At 44.3% G+C, this 18,531-nt stretch overlaps 1 protein-coding gene across 3 annotated transcripts in view; it reads right to left on the minus strand.

Annotated features, from left to right (window-relative positions):
• The window catches only part of LYST (lysosomal trafficking regulator), a 175,395-nt gene that overhangs the window by 72,815 nt on the left and 84,049 nt on the right, over positions 1-18,531 (minus strand). For all 3 annotated transcript variants that reach the window (XM_053299902.1, XM_053299913.1, XM_053299907.1), the window contains exons 19-24: positions 17,778-17,927; positions 13,002-13,139; positions 11,399-11,597; positions 8,760-8,891; positions 4,466-5,099; positions 1,888-2,065 (exon numbers count right to left, since the gene is read on the minus strand). In XM_053299902.1, coding sequence (XP_053155877.1) covers positions 1,888-2,065; positions 4,466-5,099; positions 8,760-8,891; positions 11,399-11,597; positions 13,002-13,139; positions 17,778-17,927 — 1,431 coding nt within the window. The remainder of the gene's footprint in view (positions 1-1,887; positions 2,066-4,465; positions 5,100-8,759; positions 8,892-11,398; positions 11,598-13,001; positions 13,140-17,777; positions 17,928-18,531) is intronic.

Genomic DNA, 18,531 nt, shown 5'->3' on the forward strand with positions numbered 1-18,531 from the left:
GGCTATGGGGTGGAGACTGCTTTGGTTGGCCTGATGGATGATCTCCAATTGGCAATTGACAGAGGAAGTGTGACTCTGTTGGTCCTTCTGGACCTCTCGGCAGCTTTCAATACTATTGACCACAGCATCCTTCTGGAGCGTCTGAGGGGGTTGGGAGTTGGTGGCACTGCTTTGCAGTGGTTCCTCTCCTACCTCTCGAGCAGGTTCAAGATGGTGTCCCTTGGAGACTGCTGTTCTTCAAAATCTGAACTTTTGTATGGTGTTCCCCAAGGCTCCATACTATCTCCAATGTTGTTTAATATCTACATGAAACCGCTGGGAGAGATCATCAGGAGATTTGGTGCAAGGTGCTACCAGTATGCTGACGACACCCAAATCTATTTCTCCATGTCAGCATCATTGAGAGAGGGCATAACCTTCCTAAATGCCTGCCTGGAGTCGGTGATGGGCTGGATGAGGGATAACAAACTGAGACTGAATCCGGATAAGATGGAGGTACTCACTGTCTGGGGTTGGAACTCAAGAGATGATTTTGATCTGCCTGTTCTGGATGGGGGTCACACTTCCACAGAAGGAACAGGTACGCAGTCTAGGGATGCTTCTGGATCTGAGCCTCTTCCTGGTGTCCCAGGTTGAGGCGGTGGCCAGAAGTGCCTTCTATCAGCTTCGGCTGATACGCCAGCTGCGTCCATTTCTTGAGATAAATGACCTCAAAACAGTGGTACATCTGCTGGTAACCTCCAGACTGGATTACTGTAATGTGCTCTATGTGGGGTTGCCCTTGTACGTAGTCCGGAAACTACAGCTGGTCCAGAATGCGGCAGCCAGGCTGGTCTCTGGGTCATCTCGGAGAGACCATATAACTCCTGTATTGAAGGAGCTACACTGGCTGCCGATATGTTTCCGGGCAAAATACAAGGTGCTGGTTATAACCTATAAAGCCCTAAACAGTTTGGGCCCATGGGTATTTAAAGGAACACCTTCTTCATTATGAACCCCACCGCCCACTGAGATCTGCTGGAGAGGTCCGTCTGTAGCTGCCACCAGCTTGTCTGGTGGCCACTCAGGGACGGGCCTTCTCCGCTGCTGCCCCAAGGCTTTGGAATGCACTCCCTAGTGAAATAAGAGCCTCCCCATCTCTGACAGCTTTTAAAAAGTCTTTAAAAACACATTTCTTCACCCAGGCTTTTAATTAATGTTGTTTTAATGGTTTTAATGCTGTTTTAAAATATTATTTTAAAATTTTTAAATTGTTGTAATGTGTGTGTGTCCCCACCCGCATTTTTGTCTTAACAAATGTTTTACTTTGTTTTTATTCTGTGGTAAACCGCCTAGAGACATAAGTTTTGGGCAGTATAGAAATGTTTTAACAAATAAATAAAAATAAAATGAAATATTCCTGGAATAGGAGGAATTTCTTACTGATTTTCCAATTACTAAATGTTTTTATTGGGTTGTATTCTAAATATCTGCAAATGAAAGGTTCACATAAGGGAGGGGGTGTGATATTTGCTGATCAACTGTGAAGTGCCCTTTTCTGGAGGATTGGGAGACCCTTTGGAATGGGATTATGTGCAGCATGAGAACTGCATGAAGGGCTAGGCAGCAGTAAGGTTTCCCCTCCCCGCAAACAGAGCTAAAAACAAATCTATCTATGGAGTGGATCTGATACTACATTGGGCCCCATGAATTCCATTAAATTGTGTGAAGAGTTATCTGTTCTGGACCTACTGTCAAACACTGGGGGGCCTTGATTTCTAGTATTAGGCTGGTTGACAGGGTGAGGAAGAGATCTTTAGGATAGGCCATTAGTGGAAGCTTGGTCTATAACTAGTTTTATTCAGGCTGTAAATTTGTATCACATAGATAAACATATTTTCCCCCTACTTTAATTACTCGTTGTTGTATTAGAGCAGATGGATGGTTCACAAGAGCTATAAGAACATCTGGCTGAATAATCTTGTCCATCACAGTTTGAAGCATGTCATCTGGCAAGATTAGAAGGACACCACGTAAGAGTTGATATAGACCACAGCATATGAGTACAAGACAATCTTCTGTTGATCTGATGGGAAAGAGAAGGTTTATTACTAGGATGCTCTATGTTTGAACCACTATATAGCAGTAAGGACATCAGACAAGTTTGTGGGTGGGGGAAGATCCAACATCAAAAATTGTTCTCCTTCAGAGACATGCTTCTACCACTTTACCATGCTTTTTGTTGTTGTTGTTTGGGGGGGGACGGACCATTTCTGACTTCCATTCAGCAGAGGGAAAATGAACCATGCTTTACTATAACACCACTTAGATGTTTCTGCTACGTTAATAGCTCCACTGTTTGTATAACTTTTAAATACTAGTCCTGCCCATAATAAACCTCAGAAGTTTTTCCATGGTCATTTTTGGCACACAGTTACATGGTGTCGGCCTTCCCTACCCTCCTCCGTGAGACAGGGCTGTTTACCCAGTCAAATGGTGGTATGCCAAAAGAGGCAGAGGGCTCCGGTTGCTGGGACAACCCCAGTAATTCCCTTGCAGAAGCCAGGTATGGCTCAGAGTTGCGGGCGACAGCAGAGTGGTGGAGATGGAATAATGATGATGTCGGCCCCACAGCTGCAGCCCTGTGTGGAAATGCTAGTGAAGGCAGTGGAGTTGGAGGAAAAGGCCGCTTGGGAGGCCAGGGATTGGGTAGCCAATCCACTGGCCTGGCTGGGGGTGGGGGGCAGAAGGAGAAAGCTGGAAGCCAGGAGAAGTGTCCTAAATGTAGGGCTTTATTTAAGGCAGGGGCTGCCGAAGATGAGAGGATCACCAGGGATGGGATATGTTGGTCTGGTGAACTCCCGGAGATAAGCACAGACCTTTGCTCCCGCTGATAGCCGAAGGAGTGGAGTGAATATACTTCCCTCCTCCCCAGCTCTGAGGCAATGCCCATAATTTAGTGAGAGAGGATGGGAAAGTTAATTGGAGAATCCCTCCTCCCTAAACACGGACCCATGGAGAACATTTATGTCATGGAGGGGTAATACTCAGATGCAGTGGTAGTTTCTGGAGGCACTGTGATTATAGAATAGGGTTGGGCAAACCTGGCCTTCCAGATGAGGAGAGCTGGTCTTGAGATAGCAAACATGAATTTTTCCCTTTGCTAGGCAGGGTCCACCCTGGTTTGCAAATGAATGGGAGACTACATGTGAGCACTATAAGGTATTCTCCTTGGAGAATGGGACCACTCTGGGAAGAGTATCAGCATGTTTGCATGCAGGAGGACCCAAGTTCCCTCCCTGGCACCTCCAAGATAGGGCTGAGGGACACCCCTGCCTACAATCTTGGAGATGCCGCTGCCAGTCTGTGTAGATAATACTGAGCTAGATGGACAAATTGTCTGATTCAGTATAAGGCAGCTTCTTATGTTCCTAATGTTGTTGATGTTGGAGCTAGGACCCTGGCAGCATCAGCTCTCAGCTGAAATGTCTCATAGTGACCACGTGGCGGGGTGGGCAGTGTTAGGTTCATGGATAAATGTGCTGGCCTTCTCCCTTCTTTGTTCTTCCAGTATTAGTCTCCATTTTGTCTCTCCATAGATAGCTGTTTGCTTTGGTCTCTCTCTTCAGCCATGAGCTACAGATGAAATTAAGCTGTAAGCTTTTTCACATTAGTTCATAACATTTTCTTTAAATAAATCCTTGTTGTTCTTCAATATTAAAGAACCATCTCAAGACCTTTTGTTTTGCTGCGTTCTCTAACTGCTTTTGCTCTGCTGTTTGGGGACTGAACTGCCATTCTTCCCCTAGAGTTGAACTACAATTCCCATCATCCCCAGTCACATATTGTGGCTGGCGATGATGGGAACTGTAGTTCAACAACATCTGGAGGGCTAGGATTGCCCAACTCTGTTATAAATAATGCTATGGAGTGTATATTTGTAATTGCAATTAACACAATAGGGTTATCTACATGATTACAAACATAGGAGTAGATTGTGTGGAACAAAATCACCAAAAATGATCATGTGAGCTGCTCCTCACAATAGGAATATAGGAAGCTGCCATATACTGAGTCAGACCATAGGTCCATCTAACTCAGTATTGTCTATACAGGTTGTCAGCAGCTTCTCCAAGGTTGCAGCAGGAATCTCTCTCAGTCCTATCTTGAAGAAGCCAGGGAGGGAACTTGGAACCTTCTGCTCTTCCCAGAGTGGCTCCACCCCTTTAGGGGAATATCTAACAGTGCTTGCACATCAAGTTTCCCATTCATATGCAACCAGGGAGGACCCTGCTTAGCTAAGGGGACAAGTCATGCTTACTATCACAAGACCAGCTAAGGAAAGTTCAAGAGTGAAAAAGAGTAATACCTGCAAAATGAATTCTATATGAACCTACAGAAGTTAGAACTCAAAGAATATAATAGCACATTGTAAGCGCTATTGCTTGAATGCAGTTATTGCAGTTAAACCCTCACGTCTACATACCTATCAGTAGTGCTTTCAGATTTTTGAGGAGCCCGTTCAGCAGATGCAGCAAAGGTGAGACTTCCCCAGTCTTCAGAAGGCACACTTTTATCAGCCAGGCTTGGCCAACGAGCAAGAGCAGATCCACCTTGAACAGAAAAGGCTAACCCCAAGCCTGCAAAACTGCCATGAGTTTTCTGAAAGGGAGATAACCCCTTCAGGTTGTCAGGGCGCCTCAGGGATGGTTCAGGAGCAGCACCAACTTCACTAGGTTTCACTTCTGTGTTTGCTTCTTGGTTCTCATTCTTATCCAATATTTCTACCTCATCCTTTGAAATATCAAATGTCTTCATAGAAGTGAACTCTCCCAAATCAACAACTGTTTTTGCAGACTCACAGCTGCTTATTAAATGGGCCTCCTGCATCCTCTTGAAGACCTCCAAGCTCCTCACAAAGTTATTTTTCTTCAGGGGCTCAACTGAACAAGTCTCTTCAACTACTTGCAGGTTCTCAACACTCCTGCTCACATTCTCACTGAATCCTTTTCGGTGCACTTGTGGAGAGGAAGAAGGAGATGTTGGCAGGCTTTTACAACGCCATTCAGGTGTCTGAGCAATTGTTGTCCGCAGTTCATTCACTTCAGAAGAATCATTTCCTGAGAAAGACAACCAAGGCAAATGCTTTGTTTCTTAATCAGATCATAATGAAAAATATTGTTGTTCAAGTAACACATCATCAACTTTCACTGTTTCCCCTCACGTCTGTCAAGTGTCTCTAGAGAAAACCCAAGAGCCTTCTGACTTTATTAATTTCACTTACACTCCTTCAGTTTTGCTCTCTTCCTTGTAAACAATGAAGTATCCCTCAATAATTCCCCTGGACTAGAAACGTAAGCATCATTTCCCTCACTTCATTAAACTGAAGTCAATGGCTGACATCCTGACTACATTTACTAGAGGGAAGTCCAATTGAAATTTAGTAGCCTTTTAGACTCCTTCCTGAGTAGCACTATTGAAAAATGTAATCAGGAAGTCAGCCAATGTGTCCACTGAATTAAACCAGTTCCTGCCAAACACTAGGAGGAACTACATGCTTTGCCTCAACCCTGCCCTTTAAAGTCAAGCAGAGGTTACTGTAAGCAAAATGGAGGCCAAGAGGGTTCAGTCTGAATCAGGCTGTTCCTGGCATGATTCATGGATTCCTTTACCAATCAACCTCATTGGGAGCGGAGGTCTACACCTTGACTACGAGCACAGTGTAATTATTAGTGCAAAAATAGGACTGCAGAGTACCAGGTTCAAACCCCACTCACTTGGTGATCTTGGATCAGTCACTATCTCTCAGCCTAACCTACCCGACAAGGTTACTGAAAATATAAAAAGGGGAAAGGAGAGAGATTTGCCATTCTGAGCTCTTTGGAAGAAGAATGGCATATAAATAACAACATGTCATTGGCAATGGAGAAGTTTTGAGCAGGAGGAAAGCACTTAAAACCATGTTCACCCACTGGTTTTCTTCTGCAGCTCCCCAATAACAGGTGTTTCCCCCTGTCTCAACTAAGGATCAAGAGCCCTGTCATCACAAGCATGACTTTGATGTGGACCATGTGACATGGAGAGTCAACATTGTCACTCAATGGCTAAGAATAGAGCTGGAAAGGCAGAATCAAATATCTTTAATACCAGTTCAGGTACCAGTTCCCCAACAAGTTGTTTGGAATCCATTACCCTGAAGGTGGACAGAGAGGCCTTCTGAAACAGCTTCGTCCCCAAACCTACCATTGGCTTCTTACAGAGAAGCAGTGCTAAGACTAAGCCACAACTGTCACAGCAACTGGAGAACAGGGAAAGAGGGGGTGCTTGCTTCAAATTGCTTCCTAGCAAACATTGTTCCCCCCATATTTTGAAAACCTTTATTTGCATAACCCACAAATTATATTGTGCAGAAGTAACTTATGTAGTGATCAGTCACCTCTCCCCTAAAGAGTTAACCGGAAGGGAACTCTGTCCTGACTGACAGGCTGGTGAACTCCAGAGCTCAACCAATCAGCACACCAGGTGGGTGGGACCTAGAGAGATGCTGGGAGGAAGAGAAGGCTTTCATTGTTAGAAGAAGCAGGCTGGCAGTGCAGAGAGAAGGTAACCACGATTTTTAAAGCATGCTGACCCAACATCATTCAGAGTGCTTTTTGAAGTATTCTTGTAACTTACTGAGTAGTTATAAAGTGTGCTGTTGAGTTGGTGTCGACTCCTGGCGAACACAGAGGCCTGTGGTTGTCTGGTAGAATACAGGAGGGGTTTACCATTGCCATCTCCCGCATAGTCTGAGATTATGCCTTTCAGCATCTTCCTATATAGCTGCTCTAGCCTGATATAGGTGATCCCCATAGTCTGGGAAGCACACCAGCGGGGATTCGAACCAGCAACCTCTGGCTTGCTAGTCAAGTCATTTCCCAGTTTTACCTGTAACTTAAAGCGCAGAGAGGCTCAGATGGAAGCAGATTGTATCTTTTGAATAAAACTGATTTTGGGGGGTTCTTTTCTTTTACAAGCCTCTCTGGGTGGGGTTTTTAACTCAGGAGAAAGGGGGGCCTGGAAGGGGGTCTTACTCTGGTGCAATCACATTCTCGGACATTCAGCAACCATCAGTTTTCTCACCGCGTATAGACTTGCCCGTGAAAGATTTTTGTACTTTCCCAATAGCAAAATAGAGTTTCCCCTTGGAATTACACCCCAAGCCCAGGGAGGTTCCAGCTCTATAATAGAGAGGGGTTGTGGCAGCAGCCATTTTTAACTTATCGGAAATACAGGAAAGTTTTAGGAGTAGCCTTTGCCAAAAAGCTCAGCAGGAAAGATTCAGCATTTCTTTCCTTCATGTGAGCTTGCTCGGAGACAAAGGCTATCTACTACAACATGCATCAACATTTCTGTGCCATGAGGCAAGTTGGGTTGGTATTTTGAGCATAGGAGTGGTGGAGAGGGAGCTTCTCTTTCCCCACCCACTGTTTCTCAGTTCCAAAAAGCTCCCTAGTGGCTTCCCCCCTATAAAGTCCCAAATGTAGATAACACAGTGCTTTGAACCCAGGGGCAGCGAAGGAGGAGGGAGCAGAATGACATAGGAGGCAATTTGAAACAGGAAAGGAAAGTGTTACGCATCTCCCTTCCTCCACCTCCCACCAACTGCTTGATTTCTTTTTAAGAGTTGCAGCTCCATTATAAGTATTCATGTATTACATGTATTTTGTCCCTAAATAATCAGTCAGGACCTTCACATAAGCTTGTAAAAATCTACGAAGGATTGTGGGTTCATAACATTTACCTGTGACAAGCTGCAGGAGAACATTCCTTTAGCAAGAAAGTTTTCTATTGAACTATAATTAATTTCAACTAAATACAGCTGTTAGTTTAGCAACCAAGTGTTCATACAAGTACAGCATTTCATAACATGCTTCCAAGTGAAAGACATGTCACACATGCCTTCAGAGTCATGCTTCAAATCCAGTAGCCAAGCAACACCAGAGCTTGTAATAAATATTTCAGAAGTGCTAATTGCAAAATGTTCCAGGAGCATACTGAACTTCGATACCCCGGGTCCATGATGTTTCAAATGCAATTTGAAAATTTAACAGGCAGCAAGAAACTTAAGTGAAAGATCTTTTCTCTCAAAGCTTTCCAGGAATGCATATGTATATTTGTAAACCATCTTAGGCATACAGAAGCCTCATCCACAAGATGAGCCACTTAAGCCAATACTCATAGAGGCAAGATTCCTAGAAACAGTAGCAGGATATTATATACCCCTATACTCATAACAGCAGCTCCTACATTTCCTGTAAGCTGCTCCCAGTTCCATCTTTCAACAGCTTTGCCCATTTTTCTGCCAAAGCTAGAGTAACCAGTGCTCAAATTACTGGTGGGGCACAGAAGTGGGGGATCCTGAACGCAATCTACAAGTACCTCAAATCAGCTTTAGCCAAATCATGGTCACCCTGTAGACTTCTAAGAGCAGTGAGGGAGGGGGCAGTCACAAAAAAGGTAAGGGAACAGGGCACCCTCCAACCCCTTTAATCCAAAGCCTGGGAGCCACATACTGTAAAGAGGGCCAACTGCAATGCCTCCTGTGGCAATGAAGAACTTGCAACAAGGCATGTCCTGCTCAAAGTTCCCTGAAATGAACGAGAAACTGAACTACTTCACTGCCACAGCTGCATGTGCCAGCCTGAATGTGTTCAGGTTCTCTAGTTAGGAACTCAGATCTTTATGGCCAATGATGAAATCATCTAGAAGCTTATTAAGAATGCATATTGATGCTTCACCTTCTTCATGTACTGCAGAAAATCCCGTTGGACTTGTAACTGCCAGTGCTGGGCTGTCAATTGATTTTCCACCACTACTGGAATTTCTCAGATACATGATTGATTGGACCTTTTCTTGGAAAATTTTACCATCTAGAACAAAAGAAGTAGTCAACATCTCAATAGATTTCACTCCTAGCAGCAATTTTACAAAATAAAAAATCATGGTCTTCCTACATTGTGCTCATCATCAACCTGTTGCTAGTACTGTGATCCATCAAGGCCTTAAACAAACACGTACAATGTGGTTGAGCGCATTGATCCTAAAATGCAGTCAAATATATGGGGGGCTTCTCTGTTAAAGGGAGTTAACAGATATTCAGTGCAATCCTAAACGTATTTACTCGTAAGTCAGTCCGATGAGTTCAGTGATACATTTTAGCATGTGTGCTTAGGATTGCATCCCCAACCTGTATACACAATAAAGAGCGGGAGGTACACAATCCTGTGTACACTTACAAAGAAGTCCTACTTAACACAACTGGCTCACTCCTTAGTAAGCAAAAAAGCTTAAAGTAAAACAAAGCTGCAGAAGAAGCGCTATATATCAGCTTATTGCAGCAAAGAGATAAGTATCCCAATCCAGTGAGCATTAGTGAGCACAGGAGTCCTGACGAGCACAAACCTTATGGACCAAAGAGCTTACCCATGCATTTAAATTCCCACCTGCAAGAACAGTGAATAACTACCCTATTTCAGTGAATTGGGAATCTTTAGAAGTTCCTTCTGTGCATTTCCAGGGCACAAATGGCATTAGAATCAGAATGCACTGTCAGGGCTACAGGAAATAGTATATGAACATACAGCTTTTTAATGACAAGCATGAAGGGAGAAAGAAAAAGTGTCCTGGAACAAACTACCCACAAGAAGCTGTGTGGCCCCTCATGTGGCCCCACACCCATTGAATAATTCCTCATGGGGAATTTTTTAAAAATCATGTATAAACTAGGTCTAATTGTCAATGGTAGATCAAGCTTTTGTAGGTAAGATCTTAGTGCACTATGCCTTTACTGATGAAACTGTAATAAGAACAACCCTGCTGGATCAGGCTCAAGGCCTATCCAGTCCAGCATCATGTTTCACACAGTGGCCCACCAGATGCTTCTGGGAAGCCCTCAGGCGAGAGCTGAGGGCATGCCTTCCCTCCTGCTGTTGCTCCCCTGAAACTGGTATTTGGAGGCATCTCGCCTCTTAGATTGGAGGTGGCCTATAGCCCTCAGACTAGTAGCCATTGGCAGACTTGTCCTCCATGAATTTATCTAAGCTCTTCTTAAAGCGATCCATGATGGTGGTTGTCACAACACCTTGTAGCAGAGAATTACATAGGTTATGCATTGTGTGAAGAAGTACTTCCTTTTGTCAGTTCTAAATTTCTTGGCAATCAGTTTCATGGGATGACCCCTGGTTTAGTGTTATGAGAGAGGGAGAAAAATTTCTCTCTCTCCACACCATGCATAATTTTATAGACCTCTATCATGTCTCCCTTCCGTCTTTTTTCTAAACTGTGTGATCTACTAGTCTCCAAGGTGCTACAGCATTGTCTTGTTTCTGCTCACTGAATTTGCAATATAACAAGGTTGTTAATACGACCATTACTGGGACAGGGAGGGAAGGCAGGGTCAAACCTTCTTTCCCTCCAGATAATCATTAGGCTTCTGTGTGACAGTGCGGAGCTCTGGAAGCCAGGAAAATGAAGCCCAGCCTCCAGATATCCCTAAATGCACCACATGAGGAGCGTGGTGCATTGAGAGATTTCCCTTCAAGCTAGATTTCCCTTCAAGCACTCTAGGGCCCAACTGTGTCTGCTTGCGCTGCCTGCAGCCCAAGCACACACACTCATACCCTCTGACCCAGGAAAAAAACTGGGAAAAATTCCCGGGAAAGGCATCAGCTCCCCAAGCCTGAGTAGGGCTACTCGTGTGAACAGCTTCAACTTCTTTAAATATGCATCTATACTTGCACTATAACTTTGAAAAAAGTCACTTCAAGTTACTTTATAGACTTCAAATCTCTAATTTCAGACTGGTGCTCAGATTATGGAACTTCCTACCAAGGGAAATTTGGGCAGGCACCAAAGAAAACCATTTTTGTTTTGCATACTTTTCAGTAATGTTCATGATTTGTGGCTCCCTGATTGCTTACTACTGTTCATTCTTTGTTCATTGTTGCATTTTTCTATTTTAAATTGTTGTTACAGTTATATTGTTTGTAATGGAAGATGTTAACCACTTAGGAGCTGAAAAGTGGGATAAACATACTTTTAGAAATAAAATAAAATAAAATAAAATATCAAAAATTGGGATTGGGGAAGGGGAGATGGCACTAGTTTTTTTAGAATTACCTAATGCTTGTCAAATACTTCAAACATCAGTTGTGAATTCAATATGGCTGGCTTGAGAAACTAAAAAATGATAACCATGCAGCCAAACATAGCACAAGTGTGATATATAGCAATAGTGTCTGTGGGGAGTAAAACCAGATTAGCAGCTATGAAATTATGGGGCAGGGGGAGAGCAGTAAATGCTGGAAAATGCTCATTAGCTTCAATATCAAATGGGAAATATGAAACTAATTGAGTTTGGACAAAATATTTTATCTACCTATGTGTAAGGAAAAGTAGAAGTCTGTGGGATTGTGACAAACGTATGTATTAGTAGGAGGATGAACAGCTAAGAGGAAATTAAAAATTAACGTCAGCAGTTCCAAATCTGGGGGAGATCCAAGCACTTCTTCAATTATTTTCACATATGATGTGCAGACTTCCGTAGGCATAGATGTAAGTTGTTCCTCTTTGTGCTCCTAGAAGAGAAACAAGGAGTCAAGTAACTGAAACACAGATTCCTAGAAATTTAATGTTTTATTGTATGTACTATATAAAGTGTGCACAGAAAGTGCTTTATATTTGATAAAATTATTACTCAGCTTTATCTATTACTCACACTCCTATCTATCTGTATCATCTTCATGCATTTGTAAAGCACTTTCAAGTGTTCTAAGCACTTCAGACATATTACCAGGTAATCCTTACAACAGCGCTGTAAGGTAAGTATTATTATCACTCGAGCAGGTTGCCGGCGAAGGGGCTCGGGCTACAAGGCCATGGCTTGCCTAAGACCATCTAGTGACTTCATAGCAAAGATGAGTTTCAGATTACTGATTTGTAGCTCAATCTCTTTTACTATGTCACATCGGCTCTCACTTTTTACTGGAAATATTAGTGTCATGCACAACAACCAGCTTTTCAAGCGGGGGGGGGGGGGGACTTGGGACATGGGAAGCTGCCTTATACTGACTTGGACCCTTGCTCCATCTAGCTCAGGACTGTCTATACTGACTGGCAGCAGTTCTCCAGGGTTTCAAACAGGGATCTTTCCCAGCCCTATTTGGGGATTAAATATAGGGCCTTCTGCAAGCAAACCATATGCTCTACCACCGAGCTAAAGCCCCATTGCTGAAAATTATTTGTTTTAGGAATGGTTGGTTTCCCTTTAAAGACAGGAAATTGGACTAGAACCATTGATTCTACAGAAATAGAAGAGCCTATTTTCAAAAGCTTCAATTAGGTGATTAGACTGGTATCACAATTCTAAACACTTATGGTCCAGGACCAGTTGACAGGGTGACAAGCGTAGTTTTGGAATACTGACATATTTTGTAGCACTGCAGAGTTCTGGCAACTAAATTTCATCCTAAGCATTTTTTCATTACTGCAGCAAAAACCTGGGATCACGCAAGTTTGATATTTAACCTCATGCACATCTACTACCTTGGATATAAACATCATCTGACATCAGTGAGCATCTGAAGTGGATTCTAATGAGGCATGAGGAAGTGTGGACTAGGAAAGTTAGCAGCACATAGTTCCAGCCACATTATTTTGAGGCTCAGTGCCATTAGTGGTACAATGGCATACATGGCTTTTGAAAAAACCAAAGTAAAGGTCACACCACCGAGAGACTGGCTGCAACAACAACAGGGATTTGGCAAGAAGGAAAGCTTTTATTGTTCCCTGAGGATCAACAAGGTTCCATTTATTCTTGTATTCAAGATAATCATTATTTGTATTAGCTTTATAAACCAGATTGGAAGAAGTGGGGAACCATGACACCTGGAGAAGTAAAATCAATTTTTTAAAAGCACATATATGTTCATTCTTACAGAAGATGAGCATTTGTTAGGCTCAGAACAGCAATGACAGCATACCTGAAGGACCTGACAGGTCAGCAAGAAGTGTTGCACAATTTGAGCTTTGAGAAGCTGCTTAATATTAAACAACTGTTGCCAATGATTATCTTGGATAAGTATTTCTAGAGCTGATAGAAGTGTTTCCCAAACACCTTGCTGCAAAAAGAATAGCAACAGTTTTAGTGTATGTGTATCTCTTGTACATACACTATCACAACAAAATGAGAAGTTACCAAACACTTATATTTTAAAACTGTATTGACAATGCTTATAGGATGAAGAACTATGATTGTAGTACAACCCAAAAAGAAGATGCTCTCATTCTTAGCATCACCATGGAAAAGCACCTTGTTCATGTGGCGTAACAGGCACCACATGGACATGCAGTACTCTTACTGCATGTCTAAATAGCCATAACATATTTTGATCAATTGCAACACAAAGTACTGTTATTCAGAAACTGGACCTGACATACTGAGTAGTTCTACATTTGGACTGAATTCAGTTCTGAAAACTATTAAGGACCACAACAGTGCATGGATGCCCTATAATCTAGTTGAATCAGCTTTTGCAATCAGACTCAAAAATTATGAAAAAATATTCAGAATGTACTTTTTTGGTGCTGCAACACAGACGAATGCAGACATAGGTGAACACAGAGCATATCTTTCTCTCTCCTGGCATCTTCCTTCTAGTTTCTTCATAAAGTGAGAATAAGATCTTGAGTTGGCACTCCCCTGTCAGGCTCTCTTAAGAGCCAGCATGATTGTAGATATTCCTACTGGCATACCAGTGAAAGCATTTATATAATACGATTCAATCCCTCCCCCCAGAAATGCTCGCTATTCAGCTTCACTGTAGGAAACAGGATCCAACCACTGTTCCCTCTAACGGGGATTCCCAGATAGTGTTGACTACAACTCCCAGCATCCCCAGCTGCAGTGGCCTTTGGCTGGGGATTCTGGGAGTTACAGTCAACAACATCTGGGAATCCCTGTTAGAGGGAACACTGGACCCAGCAAGGCAGCTCTCTTCTGTAGCACAGATATCAAGAGATAACTGCTCCTATCAGACCCAACAAGCCGTCATTTCATACTTTAAAAAACTTTTTTAGTACAGTCAAGAATGGAAACCGAGATTTCTTATGCCACAGTCAACAGTTTTGTACACCTGATCTGGGCTACAGTGGGGTGGAAGGGAGGGAGGAAAGGAGAGCAGAAAGCAGTCAAACAAGGATGGATGGGTGGTGGAAGGCAGGCAGATAAGCATGCGATTTGAGCTAAGGGGTGAGGAAAGCTTCAAGGTGTGCACCAATGGGCCAGCAGCCCCACAACACAGTTCCCAGTAGGTTAGAGGGGAAGGACAAATCCAGGGCACTGACTTTTGCCTCAGGCACCAGCCTGCGTTCAACGTTGGCTTCTGAACTTCTCACTGCAGTCCTCTGGGATATGCTCTCCACTGCAGGGGTTGTGCTGCACGGAGGCAAGAACCCACTGAGTGCTCTGTCTGCGCTCCCAAGTGCCTCCACTTCGGCTTCCCTCTCCACCCCAGCTCCCATAAGGGTTGCACAAGGCAACTACCTAGTGAGCGCTCTGCTCTCCTTGCAAGTTGCCTCTGCCTGGATGTCCTCTCTCCAGCTTGGAGGGACCACCACCTCTGCCATTGTCTCCCCACTATCCCTCACAGGGAGGAGAGAGAGAAAACACTCCCACAGGTGGGCTAGAGATGGAGGCAGGCTAGAGTTTACAACGAGGCCAGAATGTTTGTGCTTGCTGCAGCCACAGTGAGAGAGAGAGAGGTGAGGGAGGGAGGTCCAGTTGGAGGAGGCATTATCTTGGCAGAGTGTTCCTGCTGGCTGGGAGCTGTGGAACCCACCGCATGAAGGTGCTTCCTCCAAAACACGAACACTATTTTCTGATCTAGTGGCTTGTTACTATGACAGATCATCGTCGTCATCGCTGCCACAATCCAAGTGGGTTTCATCTGCCTTTCTCAACTCCCCTCCCCACAACAGTCCATCAACCACCTGGACCCTAAACACTTAAACTGGGAAGGGTGGTGAGCCCCCATTTCTACGCAAGACCTTCACATGGGTGTTTGACAATGGAGGTTCAGGCAGATCCTTCCAGGGCTCCATTTGCAGCCTCCCTCTGCCCAGATCCTCCTCCTCCTGGGGGTGTGGATTAAGCTTTCTGCCACCCCACTGCCAAAGAAAGGGTAGGTGTGGTGAGGGGAAAGCTCCTCCTTTCTTCTAAAAAACGCCGCTGCGCACAGCAGGATGAGGTCAGCAAAGGCCGCACAGTGGCAGCTGCAGGGGGGTGAGGGGAAAGTCAACCTGATTTACCTTTAAAATGCCACACAAGGGGCTGGATGGGGCTACAGCGGGGAAGGTGGTGGTGGGCCGATGGGAAGTTCCCCCTTTTAGCAACACTGCTGCACAGGCAGCAAGGGAGACGTCCTTCCAGCTCCCCTCCTCCCTCCAAAATGACTGCACGCCCCGTCTGCAGTCTGTTATGGGCCTTTCTCCGCATGCGGAGAATTGGCCCTCAGCCTACCACCACCCTCCCCGCTGCAGCCCCATCCCGCCACCTGCACGGCATTTTATTTTATTTATATTTATATCCCACTCTTCCTCCAAGGAGCCCAGAGCGGTGTACTACATATTTGAGTTTCTCCTCACAACAACCCTGTGAAGTAGGTTAGGCTGGGGTAAAATGGGGGGACTTCCCCCCTCCCCACAGCCGCTGCCGTGCAGCCTTTGCTGACCTCATCCCGCTTCTGCAGAGCAGCAATTTTTAGTAGAAAAGCGGGGGGGGGGCTTTCCCCTTGCCCCCAGAAAGGGCGGCAAAATTTGCCGCCACTCAAATTTTGCTGCCATAGGCAATTGCCAACTCTGCCTCTCCTTAAATCTGCCACTGCATCCCCTTCTTCAAGCTAAACATCCCTCCCGGTGGACACCTAACTGAAGCCTTGGGTGAAGTCCAGGGCTTGTCGGGATATGACAGAGAAATCTGGCTTTGTGCACGCCTTAGCACTTTCTAGATTTTTCTTCTTTAAAAAAATCAAAACAAACTACCCTTCATTGATGGCCTGTTTCTCCCTCTTCCCTCCTTCAACCTGCTAAGGAAAGCCTTATTGCAGGGTTCAAGGGAAGCAAAGGAGCGAGAGCAAACAACAAGAGTGAAATGATCCGAATGATTACAGCAATTAAGAGTTCTACTTAGAGGAGAAAACCTTGCTGAGATCAGTCAAACAAACAGATGCCTTGTAAGGATAACAAACTTGGAACACTCACCACACTACCAGACAGTACACCACTCATTTTTCAGGGTCCATAAATAAATTAATAAAAATGAAGTTTCACTTACTTTTGAATTTCAAAGTGAATAGAGCAAGTAGATGGCTGGTTTCATTCACACAGTGATTAGAACAACTATTACTCTGCTAGCACTCTACCAAAATGGCGATTGCTGCCTTTTTCCTTTGCAACACCAAGTACTTCCCCCTCTGCTCCATCCACTTTGATTGGCTACCAGAGCTATCAATCAGCATGATGCCTTTCTAATGGCCTTTTAGGGCGTTTGAAGCTCCGCCGACCTTTTGAAAACATAGACAAGCCTTGGAACTGGCTCCTGCCTTATGAATATTGTAATTTCAAGCTATTATCTGTGCTATTCTGAGGTGTATAACATTTTTTTACTACTGGCAGCCACTATATGTCAACACTGCAGCCAACCTGCAGGCAGGGAAGTGGCAGGGCAGCCATGACTAAGGCAGATAAGGACCTAAAAAGGCATGAGAGGATGAGATGGCTGAAAATAATTATTTTGGGGGCAATTTTTTTGCCTTTTTGAGGAGTGGGCATTGCCCACCCTGCCCTAAAGTAAGAGCCTCCATTGCTTTACATGGGAACGAACCAATGGTTATTACCATGCCACACAATTACAGCTGCAGTCAAAAGCCATTTGCCATTTGACTTTTTCATTAAAAGTCTTTAAAAATATCTCTCAGTATGAAGTGAGTTCACATGGCCATCTCCAACAAAATAAATTACTATAAACAGGGGCAGAGCCACCATTGGGCGAACGGGTTCAAAGAACACGGGCTGTGCCCAATCCGGGGCCGTGCCTTGCGGCCCCGACACACACACCCTGCATCTGATGTGAGACGCGGGGGTGCTGGTTTAACTCCTGAGCGGGGGCCACGCAGCACCCATTCGGGAGTTAAATGGCCGCTGCGTTCATGGCACGGCCAGGAGCAGCTCCTTCCTGCTTTTAAGGCAGGGAAGAGCCGCTCCTGGCTGTGCTGCGAAGGCAGCGCCACCCAAGCCTGCGAATGCAGCGCAGCCCCAGTCTAGCTCCCCAAGGGGCTGCGCAGCCCCTGAGGGAGTTAAATGCCTGGCGCTGCGAAAGCAGCGCCGGCCTGACTCCCAACTCACGAACGGAGCCACGGGGGTCCGTTCAGGAGCCAGACCATGCGCCCCCCACGCCTGACGTCAAATGCGGGGGCATGGCTAGCCCCCACGTCTGACATCAGACGCAGGGGGCGGGTTGAGCGGGGCCGCCCCCACACACTGGCCGCTGGCACTCAGGCTCCACGCCTGACTGTAAAAGTTTAATGGAAATAGCGAAGAGACAATGGGAATGGCTAATGAGAATTTTTTCACTTTACTTTAATAGTCACTGTGTACCTTAAAAACTGGTTCAGCTTTTCCATATGAAATGAAAATATATTAGGAACAGTAATATTTTTACTTAGCTGTAGACAAGTCATGATCTTATCTTTGCAAATCACCTGGGCTTTAGACCATATTTTCCAATCAAGCAGCAACTCTTCCAACAATTTAACATCCTGGATTACTGCTGTAGTTTCTACATCAAGTACGAATTGTCCATTCTCATTTAGACGAATCATCTTCTCACTGCAGCATCCTGCAAGAAGTGTCTTTCAAAAAACAAAACGTATTTCAATTCAGTTGAAATACAAAACATATTTCAATTCAGACATCATGCCAAAGTATGGTTTGAGCTTCAAAACTTACAACAAATTCCCAAAATTGTAAAGGGAATGGTTTAGAGCTGACTCATCTCTTCAGCCCTTAGTTTCCTAAGTTTACTCCTGCCTTTATTAGAATAACAGCCTCTTGAGAAGAAATAGTTAGAACTTCCATTTGTGAATTTGAATATAACTGCAGACCACAGCATAACTATGGCTTGCAAACAAATCTGAATACAGAACTGTGTGGTTCAATATTCTGGTTTGGCAGCCCCTTGCAAACTCTGGTTTGTGGTTCAGACATTAAAACCAATGGTAGACACGGTTTGGCTTTACAGATAATAGTTTTAGAGCTTCAGCACTAAAGTGACAGTATACAGTAGCATCTGGTTTTGCTGCAATGATTTCTTTTATATTTAACATATTGACCAGTGGTTAGAAAAACTAACATTTCTAGTTCTCAATTAAGAAGTCTAGTTCACATTTCAGTTTGGTTTTTAAAATTTCTTTTCCAGCTTGATTATTTTTTTCGGAGGAAAACAGCAGATACAGA

This window comes from Hemicordylus capensis, chromosome 1 (genome assembly GCF_027244095.1).
Source record: "Hemicordylus capensis ecotype Gifberg chromosome 1, rHemCap1.1.pri, whole genome shotgun sequence".
Lineage (NCBI taxonomy): Eukaryota > Metazoa > Chordata > Lepidosauria > Squamata > Cordylidae > Hemicordylus > Hemicordylus capensis.